Raw genomic sequence first — 24,993 nt, 5'->3', positions numbered from 1 at the left:
GGGCAGCCACCCTCGACGGAGTCGCCGCCGGAGGCTCGTTGCACCGCCACTGCCCGCAGGGCAGCCACCCTCGACGGAGTCGCCGCCGGAGGCTCGTCGCACCGCCACCAGCGGGCCCCCGGAGCGACTCAAGGCGTGGCTGCGCCGCGACTCCAGCCGCACGCAGGACGGCCTGCCTCGCCCGTGTAACCTGCCAGCGTAGCCTGCCCGCAGGGCAGCCACCTCGACGGAGTCGCCGCCGGAGGCTCCCTGCACCGCCACTCCAGCCCTCGGGCCGGCCGTGCAGCGCCACTGCATACCCGGTCGTAAGGACTCTACGCGGCTAGGCAACGGCGTGGCGCAGCCTGCGTCATAGCGCCGCACACTGTGCGGCGCAACGCCTCCACCCGTATCTCTCTATCTCCGTCACCTCACCGCCGCGTTCCTCTGAGCCGACTTGCTTCGTGTCGCTGCGCGCAATAAAGTTTGTGTCGCTGGTAGCCGCGTCTTAAGTGAGCATTGGGCCCTTCCTTGTTTCCGGCCGTGGTTTTATGATTTCCAACACATTCAGAGCCTTGTCACGGCTGATCCCCTCCGCACCCCGAACAATGTCCTCTCTGACGTCGGCGCCCCAGGTGGCCAAGGTGGACACGACCGCGCGGCTGGCCGCTCTGCGGCAGCTGATGACGCAGCACAATATCGAGATCTACAGTGAGTGAGCGGAGGACGGCGGGCGCGGCCCGTGGCTGCGGCGTGGCTGGCGGGCGCAGGCGCCGCACGGACTGGCTGACGTGCAGTCGTGCCCTCGGAGGACGCCCACCAGAGCGAGTACATCGCGCCCGTGGACGGGCGGCGCGAATTCATCTCAGGTACGACAGGCAGCGGGCGCGCTGACCGCAGGCTTCACCGGCTCGGCCGGGTGCGCGGTGATCTCGGCGACCAAGGCCGCGCTGTCGACGGACGGGCGGTACTTTCTCCAGGCCGAGCAGCAGCTGGACTCGAACTGGGAGCTGCTCAAGCAGGGCATGCCCGACGTGCCGACGTGGCAGGAGTGGGCGCTGCGCGAGGCCGAGGGTGGCAAGAACATCGGCGTCGACGCGACGCTGATCTCGGCCGCGCAGGCCAAGGACCTGACCGAGAAGATCAAGGCGCGCAAGGGCGGGCACTTTGTCGGCATGGACGTGAACCTGGTCGACGCGGTGTGGGCGGCGGCGCAGCCGGCGCGGCCGAAGGAGCCGCTGCGGATTCAGCCGATCGAGTACACGGGCAAGCACTTTGCCGAGAAGCTGGACGACATCCGCAAGGAGATCGACAAGCAGGCCGGGTCGGGCCTGGTGGTGTCGATGCTGGACGAGATCGCGTGGCTGTTCAACCTGCGGGGCAACGACATCCCGTACAACCCGGTGTTCTTTGCGTACGCGTTCGTGACGCCGACGACGGCGACGCTGTACATCGACGAGGAGAAGATCACGGCCGAGATCCGGGCGTTCCTGGGCGACGCGGTGGCCATCAAGCCGTACGACGGCATCTTTGCGGACGTCAAGGCCTTCGGCGAGGCGGCCGCGACGGACGAGCGCAAGCTGCTGGTGACGTCGTCGGCGTCGTTCGGCCTGACCAAGCTGGTCGAGCCGGCGCGCGTCAAGACGCTCAAGACGGCGCCGATCGAGTGCGCCAAGGCCATCAAGTCGCCGGCCGAGGTCAAGGGCATGGTCGACTGCCACGTGCGCGACGGCGTCGCCCAGATCGAGTACTTCTCGTTCCTCGAGGCCGAGTTCAAGAAGGGCCGCGAGTACACCGAGGTCACGGGCGCGGACGCGCTCGAGCGGTTCCGCGCGGCCAAGGACCACTTTGTGGGCCTGTCGTTCCCGACGATCTCGTCGTCGGGCCCCAACGGCGCCATCATCCACTACGAGCCCGAGCCCGAGACGTGCGCGCGGATCGACCCGGACGCCATCTACCTGTGCGACTCGGGCGCGCAGTTCCTGTAAGTACGCGCGCGGCCGCGCTGACGCCAGTGACGGCACCACCGACTCGACCCGCACGCTGCACTACGGCACGCCGACCGCGGACGAGATCCGCGCCTACACGCTCGTGCTCAAGGGCCACATCGCGCTGGCCCGCGCTGTCTTTCCCAAGGGCTCCGGCGGCTTCATCCTCGACATCCTGGCCCGCCAGTACCTGTGGAAGTACGGCCTCGACTACCGCCACGGCACCGGCCACGGCGTCGGCAGCTTCCTGAACGTGCACGAGGGCCCGATCGGCGTCGGCACGCGCATCCAGTACAACGACATTCCGCTCGAGATCGGCAACGTGATCTCGAACGAGCCGGGCTACTACGAGGACGGCAAGTTCGGCATCCGCATCGAGAGCTGCGTGCTCGTGGTCGAGAAGAAGACGCCGAACAACTTTGGCGGCAAGAAGTTCTACGGCTTTGAGACGCTGACCATGGTCCCGTACTGCAAGAAGCTGACGGACGTGGGCATGCTCGACGACGACGAGAAGCTGTGGCTGAACGAGTTCCACGCCAAGGTCTACGAGACGACCAAGTCGTACTTCAAGGAGGGCGACTATGCGCTGGAGTGGCTCAAGCGCGAGACGGCGCCGATTGCTATGTGATGCAGCGTAATAAATGTGATTAGATGACGTGGTCTGTAGGGAAGCGGAGACGGTGGGGAGGCTGGGGGAGGCTGGGGGAGGCGGTGGATGAGGCGGTGGAGTGAGGCGGTGGAGTGAGGCGGTGTGTGGTGAGGCGGTGTACAGCAAGGCGGTGTACGCTGACCTGGTGGGGTTGTGCACAGTCAGGCAGTGCGCGGCCGTGCGCAGCGATGTGCCGCCAGCGGCTGTGCACCGGATGGCCCACAGCTCACACTCGCTCACACTCACCAGCTCACATTCACACCGGCTCACACTCACACTCGCTCACACTCACACTCGCTCACACTCACACTCGCTCACACTCACACTCGCTCACACTCACGCACCCACTCACTCACACTCGCTCACGCTCACAACCACGCCAACTTGCGCTTACCCGCCCGCTCACGGCTTGGCCGGCACAAGGTCCTTGTACGACACCAGCCGCGCCGGGTCCGCGTTTGCCAGCTTGAACAAGATCTTGGTCTTGCCCTTCTCCCGCGCCTTACTCGCCAAAATCCCTTTCGCGTGCGCGCGCGCCTCTGTCAGCGACATTTCCGCCTTGACGTTGTCCGTCACGTAGTCGTGCAGAATATTCTGCACCTCGTGCTGCACGGTCTTCCACGCGTCCTCGTAGTTGTACTCCAGCGGCCGTCCGTGCAGCTTCGGGCCGTCCCGGCGCGACGCAATACCCTGCACAACCACATGCACCAGCTGCTGGCCCTGCAGAATCGCCTCCAGTCGCGGAAAGATCTTCTGGGACAGGTCCTTGATTGAGATGGCGTGCTCCTGCGACACCTTGTCCTTGTCGTCCAGCACGCGGCCGCTCATGACCGACTCGGCGTAGCCCGTCCGGGCCACTGCCGACGACCGCATGTCGACCTCGGTGATGGCCATCTCCACCAGCTTGTAGACCTCGGTCGGCAGCCGCTGCGACACGGTCGCCAGCGCGCTCGCCAGCTTACCCAGGCGGTGGAGCGACTCGAGCAGGCAGCGCATGTACCCGAACGAGTCGGCCTCCGGGTTCGTCGTGGGGTCGTCGGCCACGTCCGTCGTGGGGTCGTAGGCCTTGGCAAAGTCCTCGATCAGCGAGATGCTGTCGTTGGCCGCGTGCGCGATCACGCTCGACTCGATCAGCGTGAAGTCCTCGGCGCGGTCGCCCGGCGCGGCCTCAAACGACTGCCACCGGTAGTCGCAGTACGGCGACTTCATGTAGAGATGGTCGTGCAGCTCCTCCGTGAGCGTCTCGGCCAGGGACTGCGTCAGCACGCTCCTCGCCGCCACCTACGCTCTCCTGCGACCGCAGGTACTGCCGAATGAACTCCACGGCCATGATCTCGGCCAAGTCGCTGCGCTTGGCGAGCCGCAGGCCCTCCTGCAGCAGCGTCACCGCCGTGTGAAACCGCTTGTCCGACGCGGCCTGGTCCAGCTTGTCCGGGATCGCCTGCAGGTTCTCGAGGTCGTCCAGGATCTTGAGCATGTCGCGGTACCGCGCCGACGACACCGCCAATCCGCGCATCTGCGGCTGCTTGGACGTCAGGTTGGCCTTGGCCTTGACCAGATCCTGCTTGATCGCGCTCACGCTCGCGTCCGACTCGGAGATGCTCTGCATGACCTCCCGGTACTTGTCCAGCGACCGCGCCGAGTCCCCGTAGTGTTCTGGCGTCAGCGGCGCCTGGCGCGGACGTACCATTGGCCAGCGACAGGATGATGCGCTCCACCCGCTGCGAGATCTCGCCAAAGTCCTCGTACTCGCTCGCCCGCCCGATTGAGCTCGTGTCCAGCAGCGACAGCGCGGTCACCGTGTGATTGCACTCCTCTAGCAGCAGCGCGTTCCAGTCGCGCTCGACAAACTTGAGGATGTCTGCGTCAGCGCGTTTTGGCGCCGCCCTACCGTTTATTTGCCGGGTGTCGGTGTGTGTCAGACTGGGTGCCCGCTGAGTCCGCCGCTGGTCGCCGCGCGGCTCCTGTTCGCGCTCGCGGGCCTCGTTCACGTCCCGGCCGTCCCGTTCGCGATCCCGCTGGTCATGCGGCTCACGCGGCTCGCGCGGTTCGCGGCCCGGACGCTTCGTCGGCCGCTCACGGCCCGGTCCGTCGCGCGTCAGGCCCCCCTCGCGCGTCGAGCCCTCTCGCGACGGCCTTTCCCGGGTGGAGGCCTCCCGCGCCGGCCCCTCGCGCGCGTCGCGCGTCGAGCCCTCCCGCGAAGGGCCGCTCCGGCTCGGGCCGCGGTACGACCCCATCGTGCGCGACCGCTCGAGCGGCGGCACCGGCGGCGCGGCAGAAGCATCATGGCCCGTCCGGCCGTCGCTGCTGCCCTCGGATCGGCTGTCGGGTCTGTCGTCGTTGCGCGGCTTGCGTATGCTGCGCATCGATGGCTGCCGATGGACGCTGAGCGGCGGCACGGACGGCGGCGGCGGCGTCTTGCGCGATCCGGTCGGCAACGGCGGCACAAATGTCGTGTACGGGTTCTTCGGCGCGCCCGCAGAGCCGGGCTTGCCGTTGCCGTACGGCCCGGACGGCGGATAGTCGGACATCTGGTCGCAGGGGATGGTCGTCCAGGGCGCGTCGTCGTGTGGTGGCCGATAAGTTAGTCAGATCTTAGTCAGGGCGGCGCGCGGCCAGGCGTGTCACCGCGGCGGTTTTCGGCGCCGGGCGCGAACCACCAGAATGTCACCCCCGCACGCGGACATGCCCGGCACAAGTTCGCCGTAATGTCACCCCCGGCGCGGCTGCGCGGCATGCCGAGCGGGTCTGGGCGCAGTCGGCTAGCCTATTTAGGCTAGACTAGCCTATGGCGCGAGCTCAGGCGCAGGCCAATGCGGTCGCGGGGTTTCCGCTGGTCGGCAATAGTCGGCGTTGCGCAAACACCGGTCGAAAAAACGTGCCCGTCTAAGCAGGCCGGCCACGGTCCGCGGCCGGCCGTGCGCCGGCGGCTTCGCCAATCCGCGCGCACACGGCCGATAGTTTTCCGCGAGCGAGCGGGGCTGGCGCCGAACAGAAGGGCCGAGCGGACTAGGCCGCGGTGGCGCCGCGCCAACGTCAGGTGTGCACGCCACACATGACTCTGCAAGCCACATGACTCAATCGTCGTGCCAGCGCGGCGGACAGCGCGGCTGGCGATCGACAGCGGCGTCAGCCGCGTCGCGACCCGCGCGCCCTTGAACTGGCAGTGTCCACGGGTGTGGACGTCGGCACACCGGCACCGGCCACGCGGCATTTAGAGCCGACACGCGAGCCCGAAATAGTATAGCGATGGGTGGTGCGGATGGTACCTGTGCACGCGCACGAGCGGACAGAGTTCGGGCGGGTACGCCGAAGGGGGGAGGGGGTACGGACGGATACAGCGCGTCTTGGCCGCGGACGGCGGGTGCGCCAGCAATCTTGGCCGCACCAGGGGCACGGGCTGTCGGCGGCTGGCCGCGTGGCCGGCCGCGGGCCGGCTGCTTTCGCGCTTGGTCCTGGCGCCGCGGGTACTGCCGTGCCGCGACCACGCTGGCGGCCGCGTCCAGTGCCCTGGCAGACTGGCCGCTAGCCACTACCGCTAGCCAGAGTCATGCGCCGGGCGCCGCGGCCAGCTCAGAGCCGCGGCCGCACCGTTCCGCCACCGCGCGGCCGGACCGCGGACCGGCGGCGGCGTGTCGCGCGCCTGCAGCGGAAGTGCCGGTAAAGTGCTTCAGGCGTGCGCCCGGGCTAAGCATCCCAAGCCGCCGTGCAGATCTCGGCCGGGCGCCGGCGACGTAGCCGATCGCGTGTCGGCGGCGAGGCGCTGCGCCGCCGTCCACGGCTGTCGCCGCGGGCGGCCGCGGCCCGCCGCCTGGATCGCGTCGCCCCCTATTGCGCCACGCTCGAATTGGCAGACCTAATTACATCGGCGGGCACGGACGGCTGCGCCCGCCCGCGCACGGCTACGGCCACGGCCATGGCTACGGTTACGGTTACGGCAGCGGTTACGGCTACGGCTAAGGCTACGGCTACGGCTACGGCTACGGCCGCAGCTACTGGTCAGCACTGCCTGAGACAAGCTGAGGCTGATGCACGTCCGATCGCCTGCGGGGTCCCCTAACGCAGCCGCGCAGCGTGACATGTACGACTTCAAGTGCCAGCTCAACCCACCAGACGGGGCCCGTCCACCTACAGGGGCTGCAACGGTCCCGCTGTCCGCGCGCGGTGGGCGGCGCCCACCTGCAGGTGCCCGCTGCCGTGGCCGCCGCTGCGGCTGCGCGCTGTATGCACGGCGCTGTGAGGCACGGCCTCGCCGGCAGCTGAACAGCCGAGCGCCCGTACGTCATCTGTCTCACCATCCCATAGCCAGCGCCGTCGGCCGCCGCCGGCGGCAGCGGTGCCGCAGACGGACATACGCGGGCGGCCAATGCGGGTAGCCGGCACGATCAGCCGCTCGAACGGCCGATGTCAGCATCAGCCGCGGAGAATATCCGCCGTGCCATCTGCCACCGCACGGCGGTACCCAGCGGTGGCTGGTACTCTCTACGCCTCCACGGCCAACGCCGCATCCGGTCGCCGTCGTCCGACGCCCACTCAAGCAAAGTTCGGTAGACAATTAATTAAGCAGAATACTGTACATGAAATTACGATACCCAAAACACCAAATGTATATACAGACAAACCATGAGTCTAATCAAAAAACTAGAGCTGAAGTCGAGAACCCATTTATCCAAGTTGAACCCATCCTCGTTAAGACCTTGTTCGTAAATGCATCAGAGGGGCCCAGCCCCGGCGCTGGTCAGAAGACCTAGGCGCAGCGGAAGGGCACCGGCGGCGAAACATCAAAGCCAGGACGGTAGTACTGATCCGAGGGATCGCAGTACTGGATGGGAGCCGACGCCACAATAGTAGTGGCGGCGTGTGTGTTAAGGTGACGCGTCAGCGTAGTGCGACGGGTGAACGTCTTCGAGCAGCCCGGCTTGTTGCACTGGTACGGCCGGCGACCAGTGTGGACGCGGCGGTGGCGGGCCAGCGACGACGAATCCGAGAAAGCCTTGTTGCAGGTGTCGCACTTGTGCGGCTTCTCGCCGGTGTGTACACGCAGGTGCACGGTCAGAGCCGAGCGCTGGATGAATGGCTTGTCGCAGACTTCGCAGACGTGCGGCTTGATACCGGTGTGGATGCGCTCGTGGCGGGCCAGATCAGATCGCCGGGCGAAGCGCTTCGTGCAGGTGCTACACGAAAACTGCTTCAGACCAAACGACTGCTGCGGCACCGCCGGAGAAGACGCGTATCCCATGTATCCAGGCTCGTACTTGGGAGCCGGACCGTAGTGCGCAGCCGGACCACGCGAGGGCGGAGCCGGACCATGCTGGTAGGGACCGTACACCTCGCCATGGTAAGAACGCGGGGTCATGGGACCAGGCGAGTCCATGTAGGTGGCGTACTGCGCACTGTAAGGACGCTGGTACTGCGGACCAGTGTAAGGCGGCTGGTGCGCGTACTCGCTCGACGGACGGCTCTGGGGCGAGCGCGGCGACGGCAGACCAAGCATCGAGGGCGACGGCGCAGCCGAGACTAGCGAGGCTACCGAGGTCTTGTCGGTCTCAGATCGCGCGAGCGACGGCGTCGGCGACTGCGAGGCGGGACGGACCGATTTGGGCGACGGCGGCGTCCAGTTGGCCGAGGGAGCGGCCGCCAACGGACGCGGCTCGGCGACCTCCGTCTTGGGGGCCTTCGAGCCACCGTTCAGAATGCTGTTGAGATCCATGGGTGTGGTTGGGGACAGGTACAGTCGATGCGTGTGGATGCTAGCACAAGTACCAAGTCAGGGTCACGGTGCAGTCTGGTGAGATCACGCGCGTGTAGATTCTGGGTGAGGTTGCGGGATAGTCGGGGACGGTCGCGGATATATATACTGCTGTCATGCGCGCGGCCTCCGGCGTTCGGCGACCTGGACAGCTTCACGTCTCCAGCCCAAGTACGCGGTTACTAAGCTGGGCAAGAAGGAGTTACCTACCTACGGGGGACTAGCGCGTGCAGTGTGGGACGGGTACGGCTAACCGTATCTTCGTTACGCGCATCAAAATGAAGAGGTAGCCGATACCCTGTACCCGCCGGGCCACCGCGGCGGGTACACGGAGGCCGCACGAGGTACAAAGGAGGTACTTCGGCCAGGTACTGCGGGCGCCCAGGCCTGCGGCAGCGGTACACGCACCACCGGCGCCGAAACTTTATTTCAAAGGGGCACCGATACGGTAAGGCGGTGGAGACGCCATTTTGCCCAAAGTAGTAACACGCACCGATAGAGGCTGCGGCTATGGCGACGATGACATGACAACCTCTCCATGTGCTCATCGGCCGTGCAGGTCCGATCATACCCGTCGCACGTACCTGTGTGGCTTGCGCGCGGCTTACCTTCGGCTGGCCCGCGCCGCCGGCGAGGCGCCTCCGGCCGCCGGAGGCGAAGTCGTGGCGCCAGCCGCAGCACGGCAACGCACACGCGGCCGCACGGCAGAGCGACCGTGTAGGCTTGATCAGCGGAGTTCCAATGGACGGTATCGGAGTATCCCGACTGGATATCCCGCCGGATTCGCCGGACCGGCTACAGGCGTGGTTCTTGGCCCCCGGCGCAGCCCCGGCGCAGCGCCGTGACCCGTGTGGCCCGGCCGGCGTGCCCGGCCCATGTGCTCAGCCTAGCCGTGTTTAGATTGCCGCCGCCCACATCTGCCCGCGTGCCGGGTGCCGTAGCGCCGACCACTGGAGCAGCCGCCGCTAGCTCTAAAGAGATACGCGGTGACTCTGCAGGCGCCCGACCGGCGTACCCTCCGGGCTCGGGCCCAATTCGGCCCCTAGCCGCGAGAGGGGCGCGCAACGCGCCGCTTAGTCGCGTGGTGGACTGCTGCCACAGAGGCTCTAGCTGAGCTCTAGCCGGTGCGCTAGCCGGCGGCGTGCGCAGCTCTATGGCCCGGGCGGTGCAGTGGCGGTGCGTAGGCTGCTTCGGCCTTGGCCGGCGGCCACCGACGGAGCCCGCCGCGGGCAGCCGACACCCGCGTGCTTGACATAACCGTCCCAACATTGCTACTCGGACCCTTCCAGACGCCCAAACGGGTCCGTGGCCGCGGCGGGTGGCCCAAACCGCGTGTTGCGCCGCGGCCGCCGCCGCGCGCCGGGACCGCTGCACTGGCCTCGGCTCGGCACCGCCCAGCTCTAGACCTCGGGCCCACACTGGCGGCCTTTGACGGCACAGGTCCCCCGGACCACCCGTGGGCCCGCTGGGGCCTGTGCCGAGAACTCTATCGACCTTGATCCGGCCCTGGGTTCCGGCGGGGCTTCCGTTCGACGCTCGGGCAAGCCCGCGGCTGCCCCGATCGGCCGCCGTCGACGTCTGGGCGGGGTCATGCAGCGAGGGCCTCACTCAGTTGGGTGCGCTGGTTGGCACCGGCGAGTTCCGCGACTATCCGGCCACCTCGTACCGGCTTTTGACAATCCGTAGCCCGTCCTCTTCAGTCATTGCGGTCAATGGCCGCTATCTCGGCCCGTGGCGACCAGTAGCGTGGGAGAGGACTGGTGTGGCCAATAGACCGGTCTGGGGCAGCCAGCCACTGCCGCCTCCCGCGGACAGTGGACTGTCACTGCGCCAGTGGACCGCAGGGGCCCCAGCGGCGGCTGGTCCGTACGTCCGGCCGCCACCGGCGTCCCGCAGCCGGCGTGCGGCGGTCTGCGGACAGCCGGTGCGGCACCCAGGGACCCGCCCGCCCTCGACCATTCTGCTGGACTCGGATTCGGCACTTCCGCCGCACGCCCCAACACCCGCCCCCCTCTTCCGCTCCGCCCCCCCCGCTCGCGAAATGCTAGCTGGACGCAAGATTCGCTCGCCCGTGCCAACGACGTGCGCGCTACGTGTAACGCGTTGGTGCGTGCTACCGGTTGCCATACTGGATGCGTCGCTGCACGACGGCTGCATGCCTACCACGTTGGCAGCGCTGGCAGCCGCCGTGCACCGTGCAGGCGCAGTCCGAACACTGGCGCGCACTGGCGGCGCACACGATTTCCTGTTACAGCAAACATGCGGATTGACCACTAGACGCGTGCCCTCTGTAGCTAGCCGCATTGCCAGTGCCTACAGCGCCGGCAGGTCGTATATCGCCGAAGACTGAGCGCATGCATTGGTGGCTAGCCATATCAAGATAGGCGGCTCCGCAACCACGGACGTGCGCGTTCCATGGCGCTTCGCACGGCCATGATTCGCGATCGCCGCTAGACGTATGGGTGTGGTTTAGGCTAAACGGACCTGCGGCGCCCGCAGTTGCAAAATTCGGCGCGGGCGGCGGTCGCGGTCGCCCTGGTTCTCTGTTGCAGACCGCTCGTGCGGCCGCGATGGCTGACGATCGCCAAGCGCGGTGGGCGACCACAGGGGCTACAGCCCGCGCCCACAAAATCTTGTGCGGCCGATCGGTCTGGCCACAGAAACGGATCGGCTGCCGCGTCCGAGCGTGTGCCGGCGGCTGACCTGCCCGTCGGCGGCCGTCGCCGGTCTGCAGCCACTCTCTAGACAGGGCGGCGAGTCGCGGGCGGGGCTAGCTGTATGGGGAGCAAGGATAATCCCTCGCTGTACCCGGCCATCGGCACTTCCGCTGCTGGTGACGAAATGACATCTGTGTCCGAGACGCGCCCGTGTCGTGGCTCATAGTCTGTCTCCTTGCGCTGGTCGTCGCCGGCGCACACTAGCGCGGGTACATGCGGTAGGAGATTAAAAGTGTGGATCCATCTAGTACAAATCAGTCTAAACCCCTCCGGCGATCGGTGAGACTGCACGTAGTCGTCGCGACCGGGTCAGCAGGGACTGCAGATGCTGCGGCCTCGACCACGTCCGCGTGTGGTAAGTGCATGACCGGCAATGCAATGCGGCCGCGCAGGGCGCGTCGTCACCTGGCCAGTGCCGCGCGCGCGGCACCCGCCCGCCGTGTACGGCGCGGAACGCCTCGCCAACAACGGAGACGGCTACGTGCGCACGGGTACCACCAGCGTACAAGCCACACAAGCCACGACCCGCCTGGCCCGCACGTCAGCTGCGCTTCGCCGCCGGCCGCTAGCCGCACGGGGCCGCCACCACCCGGCATTAACGGAGCCGCCAGGCGGACCGGACGAGCCGCGCGCACAGCCGCTGCACGCACAGCCGCCGCGCCGTCCGAGAGCCGCGCGCCGCGCGCCGTGCAACGCACAAAGCGCGGGCGGCTGCGCCCGTCCGCGTCACCGTCTCGGCCGAGTGCGAGACAGCGAAAGGTGCAGTCGTCTACAAGCGCCCAAGACCAGCGCTTCGCGGCCCCGCCGTCACGGCCGCCGGCCCGCCGGCCGCCGTTGTCACTTGGCGGTCTGTGGCGGCCCGGAGGTCGCCATGTTCGTTCGCGCCCGCGCGGTCCGACCGCACACCGTGTCGCAGCCCGCCCTGAGATAACGTAGAGCCAGCCAGCGCACACCGTGCGGGCCGGGGTTAAGGTTTGACCGTCGCCGCGTCGGGCAATTTTATCCACACAGGCACGCTCTTGGGCCCAGCGTCAGATGAGCTGCAGTCCGGGTACAATTAGCCGTAGAAAGATACCCGGTGACACTTGATAGTGGTATCCGCTAAAGCCGATTAAGGTAATATGAAACCAAAGCGCGCGACTGCGGCCAGACACGCCCCGGATGACTCTCAATGTTAGTGCGCGCACTGAGGCCGCACACGAAAGCGTAGACAGGATAGACTCTTGGTCGGTGTTCACGCGACACACTAGGCGGCGTCAGCAGGCCGAGCAAGCGCGTCACCGGAGGCGAAAGCTCAGCCGCAATCGCTTGTCACGGGTCAAACCGTGAAGTTCAGGTCAGCTGGTCCGGCCCAGTGCCACCCTGTACGGCGCACGGCGTAAGCTGCGGAGCTCCGGCCACGTCGGCTGGCCCTTGAGGCGCACCGCCGCAGGAGGCGCACATAAGGTGGCCCGAAAGCGAGAGCTACCGCCGGCCAATTGCCCGATATGGTCGCGGACTAGCTGGAGCCGGTGCGGGGCGTCGCCGTCGACAATCTAGAAGACTCAAAGATCAGACTGTGCGCCTAGTGTAGGCGTCGGAGTACCGTGCGGTGGCCGGGTACACTCGTGGGGCCTGAGTACATCCACTGAAGTTGAGGGGTACGGGAGCCGCGTACGCAGGGTACCAACCTGAGAGAGTGGGTACAGAGTACTGGCGATACGCGGCTAACTCGGGTAAACGGCAGTACCTTGAGGAACCACATACATGGTTCCGTCAGGGCCACGGGTACGGTCACTGGGTACCGCAGCTCGGCCAACGGGCTATGGCAGCATACACGCACGCGCTGGGCACGGAACCATGTGGCGTTATCGTGTACTGCACGGCGTACGCGCGCCGGTGGACCTCGCGCCCAGACCCGCGCCTGTACCCGTGGCGGAGCGGATGTAGGTGCCCTTTGCGCCCATCGCCGCGTATCGTCCGGCTGTCTGAGTCCTCGTCTGAGTGGCGCGCATAACTAACCACAAAGGGGATATAACCTTCCCATCGTAGCATAAGTTGCGTGCTCAGTCCACTCGACCACCATGTACGCGACTCTGGCCGTCTGCCCAGTCGCTGCGCTAGCCACGATTGACAGCCACCGGGTACCATGTACGGTATATCCGATGGGTACCTTTCCGGCGGGCGCGGGCAGTCGCCTATACCCAGTGGCGTTGCCAGTTCGGCTGCTATTGGACTAGAGCGATCAAAATCGTGACCGCCAGCATTCGCTGACTCTTGCGGATCCGCCGTGTCAATGGCGTCTAGTTGCTTCTTTGGGCATATGCAGTGGCTGCCTGCGCGGTCGCGCGCGGGAGCACACACACAGAAGCATGCCTCCCTGGCGGCCGTTGAGGTGGTCCTGGCCGCGGCCGCCGACGGCGGGCGAGCGGCCTCTGGTTCGCGAGCCTATATCCGCCAAAATTCTACGTAAAACACCGATCTACTTGTGTCTCCGGTCGCCGCTATGGTTGTAAATGCCTCAAACTGATCCGCTCAGACCAAAGAGGCTCCTGAGCCGCCGGAGGCCGGACGTAGTCTGCCGAGGTAGGGGGTCCGACGGGTAAATCAGCCGCCGACAACCGCCTGGACATCCGTGCGCCGGTACCTATTGAGCACTGGCTGATCCCGGCGGAGTCTCGGAGTGACCAGCACAACGATAGCCGTCAGCAGGGGCTCCTCCTCTCGGACGCCTATCCCACTCTGTCAACAATATGCTCAGATCCACCTGGCTTAGTGTGTGCCGGTGGCCGCCCCTGTCGCCTGTGGCAACATTGGCAGTGACATCGACGACGGCGCCTGCTGAGCTGCTAGTGCTGGAGATTGCTGTGCCGTGATAGAGAGATAGAGGGAGTAGCGCACAGGCCATCCCGTACAAGAAAGGCGGTCGACCTGCAGTTTTACTAACGCGTTTAGGAAGCTGTTACCAAACATTTCTGCCCGCAGTAAATTCTCCTGGCGGTGACGACCGCGCTTCCAACTACACTGGGCCAAAAGCGAGTCGGCAATCGGCAGCCACAGGTAGGAAAATCGATGCTGGTGCCGCAGTATGCATGTGGCCGGTAAGGGTGTGGAGCTCCAGCACACCGGGGGAGCGGGCGCCGCGGGCGCCGACCGCGCGCCCGCGGCGGTGCGGCTCAGTGACACTCTGTTACTGGGAAGGAGTCATCGGGCGTCCAGGTGTGCGCGCCACCGCAACATGGCGGATGAGCCGCCTGCCAGCAATGGCCAAAAGAAGCAAGTCAGACAGCAGCGGGCCGCGCGCCGCGGCCGGACGAGGCGGCCGGGGTGCATGAGCGGGTGCAGGCAGCGCTTAGCGCGGGTCCGAGCTGATGCCGCGGGTACCGTCTGAGGTACCATCACCCGGACGTGGCTGGCGGCGGGCGGCCGCCGGCCGCTGTTCGATCACCGCGAGGCTAGCGCGGGTGGCCGCTGATGGCGTGCGCGCGGTGGTCTGGCGGACGCAATTTCTAAAAAAAGCGAGTGTGGCGCGCATGAACCTGCGTCGTAGCATGCGCGGTCCGGACGACGGATCTGCCGGTGTGGCCATAGCCGCTGGCGCAGGCACGGGTCGCAGGCGTGCGTCGGACGATGCCAGCGATGTGGGTCACCATTCCGCTCTGGGACTGTGGCGTCGGGCGGGGCCCACGACTGTGGACAGCTGCGGCCGGCCGCGGCTGACCCGGAAGCTAACCGGTAGCGCTGCGTGGCTCCGCGGCTGCGGCGGCGCCAGGCCAGGTACCTGCGGGTGGGCGCAGGTCTATGCAGGTCTTTTGCAGGTGCATGCATGGCTGCAGGTGACGCCCAGAGGTCGTACGCGGTGGTCGGCTTGTGTAGTGCTTCTAGCAGCGTGTAGCTTGCGAGAGCCAACAAGTGCGGGGACGGCCAGTAGGTGCGGAGGTCAGGCCAGCGATCGCAATTGTGTCCAGAACGGTTGATCCGGCCGCCGAACCTCCGCGGGATGGTAGAGATGGGCACTGCGGGCCGATCGCGAGCCGAGACCAGCGGGCGGCCGCTTGGGGGCCACCGTGTAGCCGCCAATAGCCGGCTACGGTCGCTGCATATGGCCCGCTACGCACTAGAGTGCACTCAACAGAAGACAAGGGCCGAGAGCGGATCGGATGGGCAGCGCGCCCAGATCGCAATGGGCGCACAAAGGATGTGGGATAGGCGGGTACTGCTGTCGCAACGCCCAACGCACGCGGCCGGCCGCGCGCTTCTAGGCGACAAAGTACCACAGTTAAGCCCTGCGGCTGTGCGCAGATTCCCGTGGCCGGCCAAGCGACGAGCGCGGTAGAGCGCGGTAACTCGCGATCCGCGTTAGGCCCGCGTAGACCCACTACCGCGCGCTGGGCGTGGCCAGGGGCAGCTTCCCTTGCCGGGCCACCAGCGTACCTCGCTCGAGAAACGTTGGCGGATCGCCCGTATAGCCGTACGTTTTGTATCCGAGACACTCTGAGCGGCAGATACCACGAGATACGGCTGCGGTACCGGTGGTATGGATCGCGTCTCGCTTGATATTCGCGTGTTTGTGCGACGCGGACCACAGGCCGGCCCGATCCAACAAGGGGCTCCAGCCGCCGCAGCGGTCCGGCCGGCGCAGCCGCGGCACCATTCTGCGGCCCCGCGCCCGAGCGCATCCACTGCGGGATCTAGTCACCTCCGGGCGTCGGCCGTGCGCGGGTCAGCCGCAGACATGTGGGGCGGTGCCCGCGATGTCACCGTGGCCCTGGATCTGTGTCTCCTCGCACGGGAGCTAGCACGGCCTAGGCGGGTACCAAGACTGCCCCAACAAGGCTAAAGCCCGCCCACGGTGCACTGGTACTGGAGAGCTCATATGCAGCTTCCCGTAATGAAACGCTGTACATAAACGCGCATGGTACCCGGCCCGCTATGCCAGAACGGGCCCCCTGGCGTGACCTATCCGCGCGCATTGGCGCGTTGCCCTGCCCGCTGGGACCAGCGGACCGCGCGCGTTCCGCCCACAGGCCGCTCGGGGCGGTGGGCAACAGGTTAGCGCGCTGCCAGCACCCGCCCATGCCGGCGCGCACCACCGTCGCGTAGCCGCAGGCGGGCGTGTGTGTCACACCGCCCGCAGGCGCGATACCCGCGGCGGTCCCCTTGCGAGATGCATTGCCGACGCTTGCGCATTCCGTTTCGAACGTGGCCGCAGCTGAGCCGCGGCCGGGCGCTGCCCGTTGCTTTGCAGCGGACTGCCGACGTGGCCGCGGTCGGCTCCCCGCAACCGATCTGCTGGACCTGGCGCAGCCGCGGGCCACAAAAATGCCGGGCAATCGGGAGGGCAGCCTCTCCGGCCAGACGGGCGGTGCCAGCTGGTCCAGCCGCCCGCGCCGGCGGCCGCACCGGGCGGCGATCTGCCATTGCCCGCTGCGGGGATCTTGGTCCGCGTAGGCCGCCGGGCTAGCCTGGTGCTGGCGGCCTCGTCACAGTCGCCACAGTCGCCACGCGTGCTCGCCCGCCGTGCCGGCCGGACCGGTGTGATCGGGCGTAGCGCTCCGCCCTGCGTGGTCCCCTGCGCAGCCTCGTCAGACCGGCCGATCCGCCAGTGAGGCCAGGTGACGACCCCGCCGGCCGCGCCACCAGCCATGGCCGGACCTAGACGGCGGCGCCATGCCAGCTGACAGCACAGCATGGCCCGAGGGACGCATGGGAGTGCAGCTGCAGGTCACTGGGACCCGCATATGCGCGTGTTACCCGAAACCCGAAACCTGCCAGCCACGGACCCCTCTCGGGCGGGGCTGACCGGCAGCCACCCGCCGGTTACGGCTGCTGGCCGCAGCACGGCACTTGACCGGCGGTCGCACAGGCTGCAGCGGCCGCCGTCGGCGGCCGGCGACGTGCGGCTCGCGGCACACGTGCGCGAGGAGGCCGCGGCAGTGCCTGGCCCGCGCCTAATGACGTCGATGACGCGTGGGCCGCGCCGCACGGTCCAGCGCCCGTGCAACGCGACAGTTATGCCACAACGGCCCGGCCCGCGGGCGAGCCCAGACTCGGGCCCGGTCTGTCAGCTGTCGGGCCCTGGCTGAATAAGCTGTCATTAGTAACGGTCGCCGGCGGCAACGCGCACACGATATAAGGCCACGCCGTCGGCGTTCTCGGGCCAGCAAGCGACATGTCGATACAGACCGGCAACCTCAAGAACGTGACGTACCTGCGTCTGGACCAGATCCGCCGGCCGATCGTGCCCGTGCTGGACGAGCCCAAGATCACGCGGATGATGGAGACGCTCAAGAACAGCGATCCCGAAGACCTGGACGACGGGCTGCCGCCAATTGACATTCTGTGCGTTCGCAAGGATGGCGAGCCGTGGTACTTTGGCTTCGGCGGGTGCCACCGCTTCCAGGCGTACGACCGGCTTGGCAAGAAGATGGTCAAGTGCAAGATCGTGCCGATGACGGAGAGCATGCTCAAGCTGTACGTGGGCGGGTCCGTGACGGAGATGTTCAAGGAGCGGCCGGCGGCGGCGGCGGCCGAGTAGGGCCGGGGCGGCGCGGCGGCCGCCGGCCGGACCGGCGGCGGGTCAATGAGAGGGTGTATTACTATCAGACAATGCGAGAGACGCCCAGCGTCGTACATGAGATCGTATGTGGTCCAAAATCATAAGTCCAAACAGAGGGTCGGGCGGCGCGCCGGCCCGGCCGCGCTCAGATCGAGATGCGGTCGTCGCGGGCGTCCGAGCCGGCGAGCGAGACCGCGTCGTCGTCCGGCAGGTCGAAGCTGCGGATGAGCAGCGTGAACACGCGCAGGATGCTCTTGAACTGGTCCTCGTGCAGCGGCCGGTCCGAGAACCGGGCGTGCTCGTACTCGTCGACGAAGCGGGCGGCCATCTCGGTGTCGAGCAGCACGCGGTCCTCGAGAAAGGCCAGGTAGTCGCGCAGGGTCATGCCCGGCTGGCGCGCGAGCGACGGGTGCAGGTTGACGACCTTGGCCTCGATGACCTTGACCGACTCGAGAATGACCTCGAGGTAGGGCACCTGGGGGAAGTCGAAGTTGGAGTGCTTGGGCGGCGGCAGGCCGGGGTGCGACACGTTCTCGTCCGGCTGGGTCTCGACCTTGATCATGCCGCACCGCGTGAGCTCGCTGTTGATCACGCGGTCGCAGTTCTTGGGCACGTCGATCTCGCTCAGCATGTAGCCCTTGGGGATCTCCGAGAGCGACAGCCGGACGTCGTACAGCCGGTTGGCGTAGAGCACGATCGCGACCAGCGCGACGGCGAAGTAGACGGCGGCGATAATGATCACATTGTAGATCTGGTTGTTCTTGGCGGCCTGGTGGATTGTGTCGGCCGGCGTGACTATGAGGAAGCCGGCCGTGAAGAAGATGAGGAAGAAGAGCGAGCCGCTGTAGAGCACGTTCGCCACCCGGTCGGACTTGAAGACAAGCATGCTGCCGGCGAGTGCGACGACGGCAGGACGGAGCTGCGCGGTCGCCGCTTGTCGTCTGCGGCGTGGCCTTGGGTCCGGGATTGCCTAGCTGGCTGGGCCACTTAATTAATTGCGGCCCAGGCGCTTGGGTCGTCACGTGCGCGGCGTGTGGCGAGTGGTGGCGCGCTGCGGCTGGGCGGGCGCCGCACCCGGTGCGGCGTGCTGGGCCGCACGCGCTGCGGCGCGCTGGGCCGCACGCGCTGCGGCGCTCTGAGCCGCACGCGCTGCGGCGCTCTGAGCCGCACGCGCTACGGCGCGCTGAGCCGCACCCTCTGCGGCGCGCTGACCGCACCCGCTGCGGCGCGCTGAGCCGCACCCTCTGCGGCGCTCTGAGCCGCACCCGCTGCGGCGCGCTGGCCCGCGCCCGCCGCGGCCCGTCCCCGCGCCCCTCTCGCCCGCCCCAACCGTCCAGCCGCCAGCACGCGTCGCCGTCGGCCCAGCCGGCCATGGCCGCCGCGCCGTGCGGCCCACGTCGTCCGAGGCGCGGCGCGGCCCCCGCCTCGTGCCGTCGTCTCGCTTCGCGCTTACCTACCAAACAGCTAAAGTTCGCAACCCTTCACCGCATCAGATCAACGCCAACGCCGGCCACCGCGCCGTACAGCACGATGCTGACGGAGGACACATTCCAGCGGGCCGTCCAGGTACGCGCTCGTCTGGCGCCGCTGACCGCAGCTCGTCCACGCGCTCAATTCGCCAGGAACCCCCCAGCAGATCCATGAGTAAGCCCCCCTCCAGCGCGCGCTCACCGCAGGGTCCAGGCGGAGCTGCACAAGCTGCAGCGCACGGCCGACGGATGGGCGCTGGCGAACCTGATGCTCGGCCACAGCGAGCCCAACATCCAGTTCTTTGGCGCCCTCACGTACACGGTCAAGCTCAACAACGACTGGTTCGTGCAGGCCGCGGCGCGGGATCGCTGACGGCAGGGATTCGGTCTCGGCGGACGACGTGCCCCAGCTGATCGACCAGCTGCTGACGTGGTTCTTCACGCGCCGCGACGGGCCCAAGTACATCTCGCGCAAGCTGGCGGCGACGGCGGCGCTGGCGCTGATCCGGTTTCCGGACGAGTGGCCGCTGCCGGTGCACACGGTCGTGCTGTCGCTGGCGCACGGCCGGGTGGAGCCGGCCGGGTCCGGCGCGGGCGAGGACGCGGGCGAGGCCGTGGGGGCGCTGTCCGGGCCGGCGCTGGCCACGGCGCTGCTGTTTGCGACCGTCCTGGCCGAGGAGATCGGGCGGGCGGACGTGACGCGGCGGGCGCGCAGCGCGCTGCACGCCGTGCTCGACAAGAACACGCGGCTGGTGGTGCTGGCGCTGCGGCGGATCCTCGGCAGCCGGCTGGAGATCGGCGCGGACGGCTACGGGCTCGTCCAGGAGGCCATGGGGTGCTTCCGGGCGTGGACGGCGGCGTGCGTCGACGCCAGCGCGCACTCCGAGGCCGTGCGGCTGCTGGCGGACCTGCTGCCGACCGTGCTGGGCTGGCTGGCGGCCGACGACGACGCGCTCTTCGCCACCGTGTCCGAGACGCTGGTCGAGCTCATGGAGGGCATCAACGGCATGTTCTCGCAGCCCACGATCGACGAGCTGGGCACGCTGCTGACCGGCGGCTGGGGCGCGGCCCGGCTGGCCGCGGCCGTGGCCGACAACGGCGCCGACGAGGCCGACCCGTTCGTCAACCTCTTTGTGACCTTCGGCGAGCTGACCGTGGGCGGCCTGGTCAAGGCCACGGGCTCGCCGACGTCGGCCAAGTTCTTCGAGATGATGCTGACGCTGACGAGCGTGCCGGGCTACCCCGCCGTGGACGAGTTCTTCAGCCGGCGGACGCTCGAGTTCTGGACGTCGCTCAAGGACCAGGTCGTCTACCCGTCGGCCGGCTACGGCCCGGACGTGGCCGCCGAGGGCACGAACCTGGTCATGCGCGTGACCGAGGCGCTGTGGAAGAAGCTGCGGCTGCCGCCGCCGGCCGTGCTGGCGGCGTGGCCGAAGGACGCCCGCGACGGCTTCCTGTCGTACCGCAAGGACGTCGCGGACTTTGTCGAGGAGTCGTACGAGCTCGTGTCGGCCCGGCTCTTCGAGATGCTCGTCGAGCACATCACGGCCACGCTGGCGGCCGCCGCCGTCGACTGGGAGGCCGTCGAGGCGTCCATGTTCTGCGTCGTCGCCATCGAGGACGCGCTCACCAGCGAGCCCTACGAGTACGCGGCCCTGGCCCGGCTGTTTGCGTCCGACCTGCTGGCGCGCCTGGCGGCGTGCCCGCGCCTGAGGGTCAAGCAGACGTCCGTGGCGCTCATAGGTGCGTTGCGCGCGAGCCCGCTGACCCAGGCGCCTACATCGACTTCTTCCAGGCCGACGCCGGCCGCGGCTTCCTGCCGGCGGTGGTCTCGTACCTGTTCCAGTGCCTGCACGCGCCGAGCCTGTCGCTGTCGGCGTCGCGGTCGATCCAGAAGCTCTTTGGGAGCTGCAAGAGCGAGCTGCTGGCCGAGATCCCGGCCTTCGTGGCCGTGTACCGCGAGATCCGCGCGAACGCGCAGATCGAGCCGGTGGCCAAGGAGCGCGTCGTGGCGGCCGTGGCGGCCGTTGTGGCTGGTGTGCCCGACGAGGACGCCAAGCTCGGCTTCCTGGACGACCTGGTGTCGGTGCTGGCCGACGACGCGGCCGACGTGGCCGCGGCCGCCGCCGCCGACGCCGCCGCCGCCGCCGACGCCGCCGCCTCGCTGCTCAAGTCGCTCGTCAACATGGGCAAGGAGTTCCAGCGGCTCCAGGAGCCCACCGACGACTACACGCGCGCCCGGCTCGCCGCCGTCTGGGGCACCGGCCGCGGCGCCGCCGTCCGCGACAAGATCCTCGGCGTCGTCTCGCGGCTGCACTTCGGCGTGCCCGCCTACGCGGTCGACCAGCAGATCCGCGACAACGCCTGCGCCGTGCTCCGCACCGGCTTCCCCGAGAGGCTCGCCGGCCCGTTCACGTTCCCGGTCGAGACCGTGCTCGAGTTCCTGCGGGCCGAGGTCGCCGTCGGCCACGTCCACACCATCATGCCCGTCTTCGCGCTCGCCGCCGGCCTCGTCACGGCCCACTCGGTCGAGGGCGCCGAGGCCATCGACGCCGAGGCCGACCAGATCCTCGACCTGGTCTACGAGGGCGTCGTCCACAACTGTAAGTCTCGCCCGGCCGCGCTGACCCAGACTCGGGCGACGACACGGACGTGTACCAGGGCATGCTCGAGCTCATGACGGCCTACATCCGCCACTACGTGCACGTGCTCCTGCGCAACCGGCACTTTGAGCTCATGGTCCGCTTCGCCGTCCCGGTCCTCAAGACCGACGACCCGCTGCTGCTCAAGGCCGCGTCGCAGTTCTGGACCGACGTGGTCAACAAGCGGGCCGAGGACGAGGCCCTGCGCGAGCTCACGGGCTCGCTGCTCGGGTTTGCCGGCCACGACGTCCTCAACGCGGTCGCGTGGGCCATCTCGGGCAACGCCGCGCGCAGCCAGATCGACAAGTATTCGGCCGTCCTGCGCGCGTTCCTGCGCCGCCAGTTCGCCTTCACCGACGCCTGGCTGCGCGACGTGTTCCCGCGGCCGGAGGTGTCGGGGACCAAGACGCCGGCCGACGACAAGGCCATGTTTGTGCGGCGCATCCGGCACCTGCGCGGCAACCCGCCCACGGACACCATCGTCAAGGAGTTCTGGCTGACGTCGCGGGGCACGCAGTTCGACTACCAGTGATGTACATAGCAATCGACCGGGTGCGCCGGGGGGCCGTGGGGCCGGGGCCGCAGCCAGCTGCGGCCGGCTCTCGTAAGATATACATTCTCTCTAGCAGACCGACAGTAGACCAAATACAAAAAACTAAAATACAGCTCGAATACTACTACACCGCCCGCGCCATCGCATTAATCACCGCCAAGGCAGACGACACAAAAAGGATATGGATACATATTTACAGGTGGATGGTCATTAGGTCGTTATGGGAGTACTGCTTGTTGCAGAGCGGGCACTTGCGCAGGCGGGCGTTGAGGCGGTCCTTGGCGCAGTCCAGGCAGAAGCAGTGGCCGCAGACCTTGATGGCCGTGTTCTTCCAGTTCTTGGAGCAGACGGAGCAGATGGCGATGGAGCGCAGGGCCTCGAGCTGGTCGCTGTTGCCGTTGAGCTGGACGGCGGCGGAGCCGGGCTTGGCGCGCTCGAGGTCGACGCGGAGGCGCTCGGCGTGGTCCTCGGCGGAGCGGCGCCGGTCGGCCTCGGCGCCGATGGCGGCCGACCGCGCCTGGAGCTCGCCGTAGAGCTTGTCGATCTGGACCTTGTGGTGGTCGAGCGCGGCGGCCTGCTCGGCGGCCTTCTTGGCGGCGTCCTGGAGCTGGCGCTGGTACGCCAGCCGGACCGATTCGAGCTCAGCCAGCTGCCGCTCGAGCGCCGAGACCTTGTGGGACACCGCGCGCTCGGCGTCGCGCAGCTGCTGGACGACCTTGCCGCTGGCCTGGCCCTGCGCCTTGAGCGCCTTGTTCTCGAGCGCGACGGCCTCCTTGGCGCGCATGGCCGCGAAGTACTTCTGGTCGGCCTTGGCCTTCTCGGCGACGAGCCGCAGCATCTTCTCCTCGCGCTCGGCCTGGTCGAGCACCTTGCGCGTGCTCAGCTGGTGCGCCTTGTTGAACGCGGCCTCGAGGCTGGGCAGCTCCGCGGCCAGGCTCTTGTTGGTCTTCTCGAGCTTGTCGATCCGCTTCAGCAGCTCCTCGCGCGACTCGTCGCTCGGCGTGGGCTGCCCGTCCGTGGCCTTGACCTGCTCCTGCAGCCGCTCGATCTCCTTGCCGAGCGACTCGATCCGCGCCGCCCGCGTCTCGGCCAGCTCCGTGACCTCCCGGAGCGCCGACGTCTTCTGCTCGTCCTTGGCCTTGCGGATCGCGAGCTCCTGCAGCAGCTCGTCGCGCGCCGCGCGAATCCGGATCAGGTCCTGCTCCGACTTCTTGAGCTGCTTCTGCAGGTCCTCCGTCACCGCCTTGTACTCGGCCCCGAGCAGCTCGCGGTACTCGGTCCGCTCGCTCGACAGCTTCTCGCTCTCCTGCTTGATCACGTCGTTGAGCGCCTCCAGGTGGCTCGCCCGCGCCGCCACGTCCTCGTACCGCAGCTTCAGCACCTTGTACGGCTCCGACTGCACCACGTCCGTCTCGGTCGGCGCCGCGATCTGCTCACGTCAGCACCGCCCCGCCCGCGCCGCCGCCCCCACTCACCCGCACGTTCAGCTTGCTGATGTCGTCCAGCAGCCCGGCCACCCGCGCCTGCAGCCCGCGGATCTCCTCGACCTGCCGCGCCGCCGCGCCCTCGTACTCCTTGCGGATCTGGGCCACCGTGTCCTCGTCCACCGCTTCGACCTGAGACACGTTAGCCGCCGCCGCGCACGCCATCCCGGCCGCGCATGCCCTGCCGCATTGCGCCTCCCACCCGCTACCAGCACATACCTTCTTCTCGACCTCCGGCTTGTCCTCCACCGAGCCCTCGCGCTTGATCGTCGGCGACGGCGTCGCCGTGCGCTCTATCTTGGCCAGCGTCTGGCTCTTCAGCCGGTCCAGCCGCTTTGCCGCCGTCATGTACTTGAACGTGGCGTCCGTCAGCCGCCGCTCCAGGTTCTCCTTCTCGTCCTGCAGCCGCCCGTTCTCGACCCGCACTAGCTTGATCTGCAGCGACAGCTCGCTGATGTTGCTGTAGAGCTCCTTCGCGTCGACCGAACCCGCGGCCGCGTCAAGCTTGGCGAACAGCGGGCCCAGCACCTCCAGGATCGCATCTTTCTTGCTGGCCACATGAGAGGCGTACTCCTCGCTTGTCGCGAGCAGCAGCGACTTGGGCAGCGACTCGGCCGTCGACGGCGCAGCTGCCTGGTCAGCAATCAGATCCACGCCCGTCCCGCCTGTCTTACCATTGACCTTGCCGTCCAGCCGCAGCCTGACCTCGTCCAGCAGCTGCCCGTCAGTCTCGTCCAGACGGCCCCAAGCCGCTCGCACGTACCTGATCCCACCACGCTTCAATTAGCCGCAGGTGGTCATCGTGGTTAGCCGCCCGCTGCTCTATATCTTGTACATGAGCCTGGAGAACGTCGCGTTCGCGTCGATATACTTGCATTTGCCGAAAGATGGCTTCCTTTTTGAAAAGCTGGCTCGTTAGCACCCTGCCGCTGCCGTGATCTGCGGCCGCGGCCGCCGCCGGCCGTCCCGCTGCCGCCTCCGTACCTCTACATCTTCCTGCGTAAGCGGCACGTTCGGCCCATTCGACGAACTCGCCCGCGAGCTGTCCGACTCTAGGGCCTGGCGTTTTGGTGGAGGGATATCCGGATCAGCTTTCGCGGCCAAAGCACGTTTGCGATCATCCATGAGAATCAGTGAATTGCAATCCGGCTTTTCAACCGCGCGAGAGGGAGGGAATACAGCAATGGGCGGATAATCAACTCGAAAAATTAAAATATTTGAAAAT

The 24,993-nt window shown here is 67.5% G+C and overlaps 8 protein-coding genes across 8 annotated transcripts; 3 read left to right on the top strand and 5 right to left on the bottom strand.

Moving 5' to 3' along the window:
- The first annotated feature begins 252 nt into the window (after window positions 1-252).
- On the top strand, window positions 253-2,646 carry V1510DRAFT_423296 (peptidase M24, structural domain-containing protein). Its single transcript, XM_066934924.1, has 4 exons — window positions 253-690; window positions 777-848; window positions 880-1,963; window positions 1,995-2,646. Exons 1-4 carry the CDS (start codon window positions 531-533, stop codon window positions 2,593-2,595), a joined length of 1,917 nt encoding a protein of 638 aa, XP_066786731.1. The 5' UTR covers window positions 253-530; the 3' UTR covers window positions 2,596-2,646.
- On the bottom strand, window positions 2,560-4,779 carry V1510DRAFT_423294 (Sec8 exocyst complex component-specific domain-containing protein). The gene is made up of 2 exons (XM_066934923.1): window positions 3,902-4,779; window positions 2,560-3,870 (listed from the first exon to the last, which is right to left on the bottom strand). Exons 1-2 carry the CDS (start codon window positions 4,304-4,306, stop codon window positions 3,019-3,021), a joined length of 1,257 nt encoding a protein of 418 aa, XP_066786730.1. The 5' UTR covers window positions 4,307-4,779; the 3' UTR covers window positions 2,560-3,018.
- Window positions 4,780-7,159: 2,380 nt separating this feature from the next.
- On the bottom strand, window positions 7,160-8,525 carry V1510DRAFT_423289 (uncharacterized protein). The gene has a single exon (XM_066934922.1). The coding sequence runs from the start codon at window positions 8,324-8,326 to the stop codon at window positions 7,364-7,366; it is 963 nt and encodes a 320-aa protein (XP_066786729.1). The 5' UTR covers window positions 8,327-8,525; the 3' UTR covers window positions 7,160-7,363.
- Window positions 8,526-14,796: 6,271 nt separating this feature from the next.
- Window positions 14,797-15,926, bottom strand: V1510DRAFT_280255 (uncharacterized protein). Its single transcript, XM_066930630.1, has one exon. The coding sequence runs from the start codon at window positions 15,738-15,740 to the stop codon at window positions 14,943-14,945; it is 798 nt and encodes a 265-aa protein (XP_066786728.1). The 5' UTR covers window positions 15,741-15,926; the 3' UTR covers window positions 14,797-14,942.
- A 1,131-nt stretch (window positions 15,927-17,057) lies between these two features.
- On the top strand, window positions 17,058-17,724 carry V1510DRAFT_423278 (ParB/Sulfiredoxin). The gene has a single exon (XM_066934921.1). It carries the CDS (start codon window positions 17,234-17,236, stop codon window positions 17,597-17,599), a length of 366 nt encoding a protein of 121 aa, XP_066786727.1. The 5' UTR covers window positions 17,058-17,233; the 3' UTR covers window positions 17,600-17,724.
- Window positions 17,642-18,680, bottom strand: V1510DRAFT_423277 (uncharacterized protein). Its single transcript, XM_066934920.1, has one exon. The coding sequence runs from the start codon at window positions 18,504-18,506 to the stop codon at window positions 17,766-17,768; it is 741 nt and encodes a 246-aa protein (XP_066786726.1). The 5' UTR covers window positions 18,507-18,680; the 3' UTR covers window positions 17,642-17,765.
- A 677-nt stretch (window positions 18,681-19,357) lies between these two features.
- V1510DRAFT_370336 (armadillo-type protein) lies at window positions 19,358-22,263 on the top strand (the record flags this gene model as incomplete). The annotated part of the gene is made up of 4 exons (XM_066931432.1): window positions 19,358-19,431; window positions 19,469-20,832; window positions 20,862-21,692; window positions 21,722-22,263. 4 exons carry the CDS (start codon window positions 19,358-19,360, stop codon window positions 22,261-22,263), a joined length of 2,811 nt encoding a protein of 936 aa, XP_066786725.1.
- Window positions 22,264-22,331: 68 nt separating this feature from the next.
- V1510DRAFT_423266 (BRE1 E3 ubiquitin ligase-domain-containing protein) lies at window positions 22,332-24,993 on the bottom strand. The gene is made up of 6 exons (XM_066934919.1): window positions 24,753-24,993; window positions 24,532-24,675; window positions 24,443-24,485; window positions 23,988-24,397; window positions 23,760-23,900; window positions 22,332-23,713 (listed from the first exon to the last, which is right to left on the bottom strand). Exons 1-6 carry the CDS (start codon window positions 24,891-24,893, stop codon window positions 22,478-22,480), a joined length of 2,115 nt encoding a protein of 704 aa, XP_066786724.1. The 5' UTR covers window positions 24,894-24,993; the 3' UTR covers window positions 22,332-22,477.

This window comes from Dipodascopsis tothii (assembly GCF_038497935.1).
Source record: "Dipodascopsis tothii strain CBS 759.85 unplaced genomic scaffold V1510scaffold_44, whole genome shotgun sequence".
Lineage (NCBI taxonomy): Eukaryota > Fungi > Ascomycota > Lipomycetes > Lipomycetales > Lipomycetaceae > Neoaidaea > Neoaidaea tothii.
This window is presented reverse-complemented; position numbering and strand designations above follow the sequence as displayed.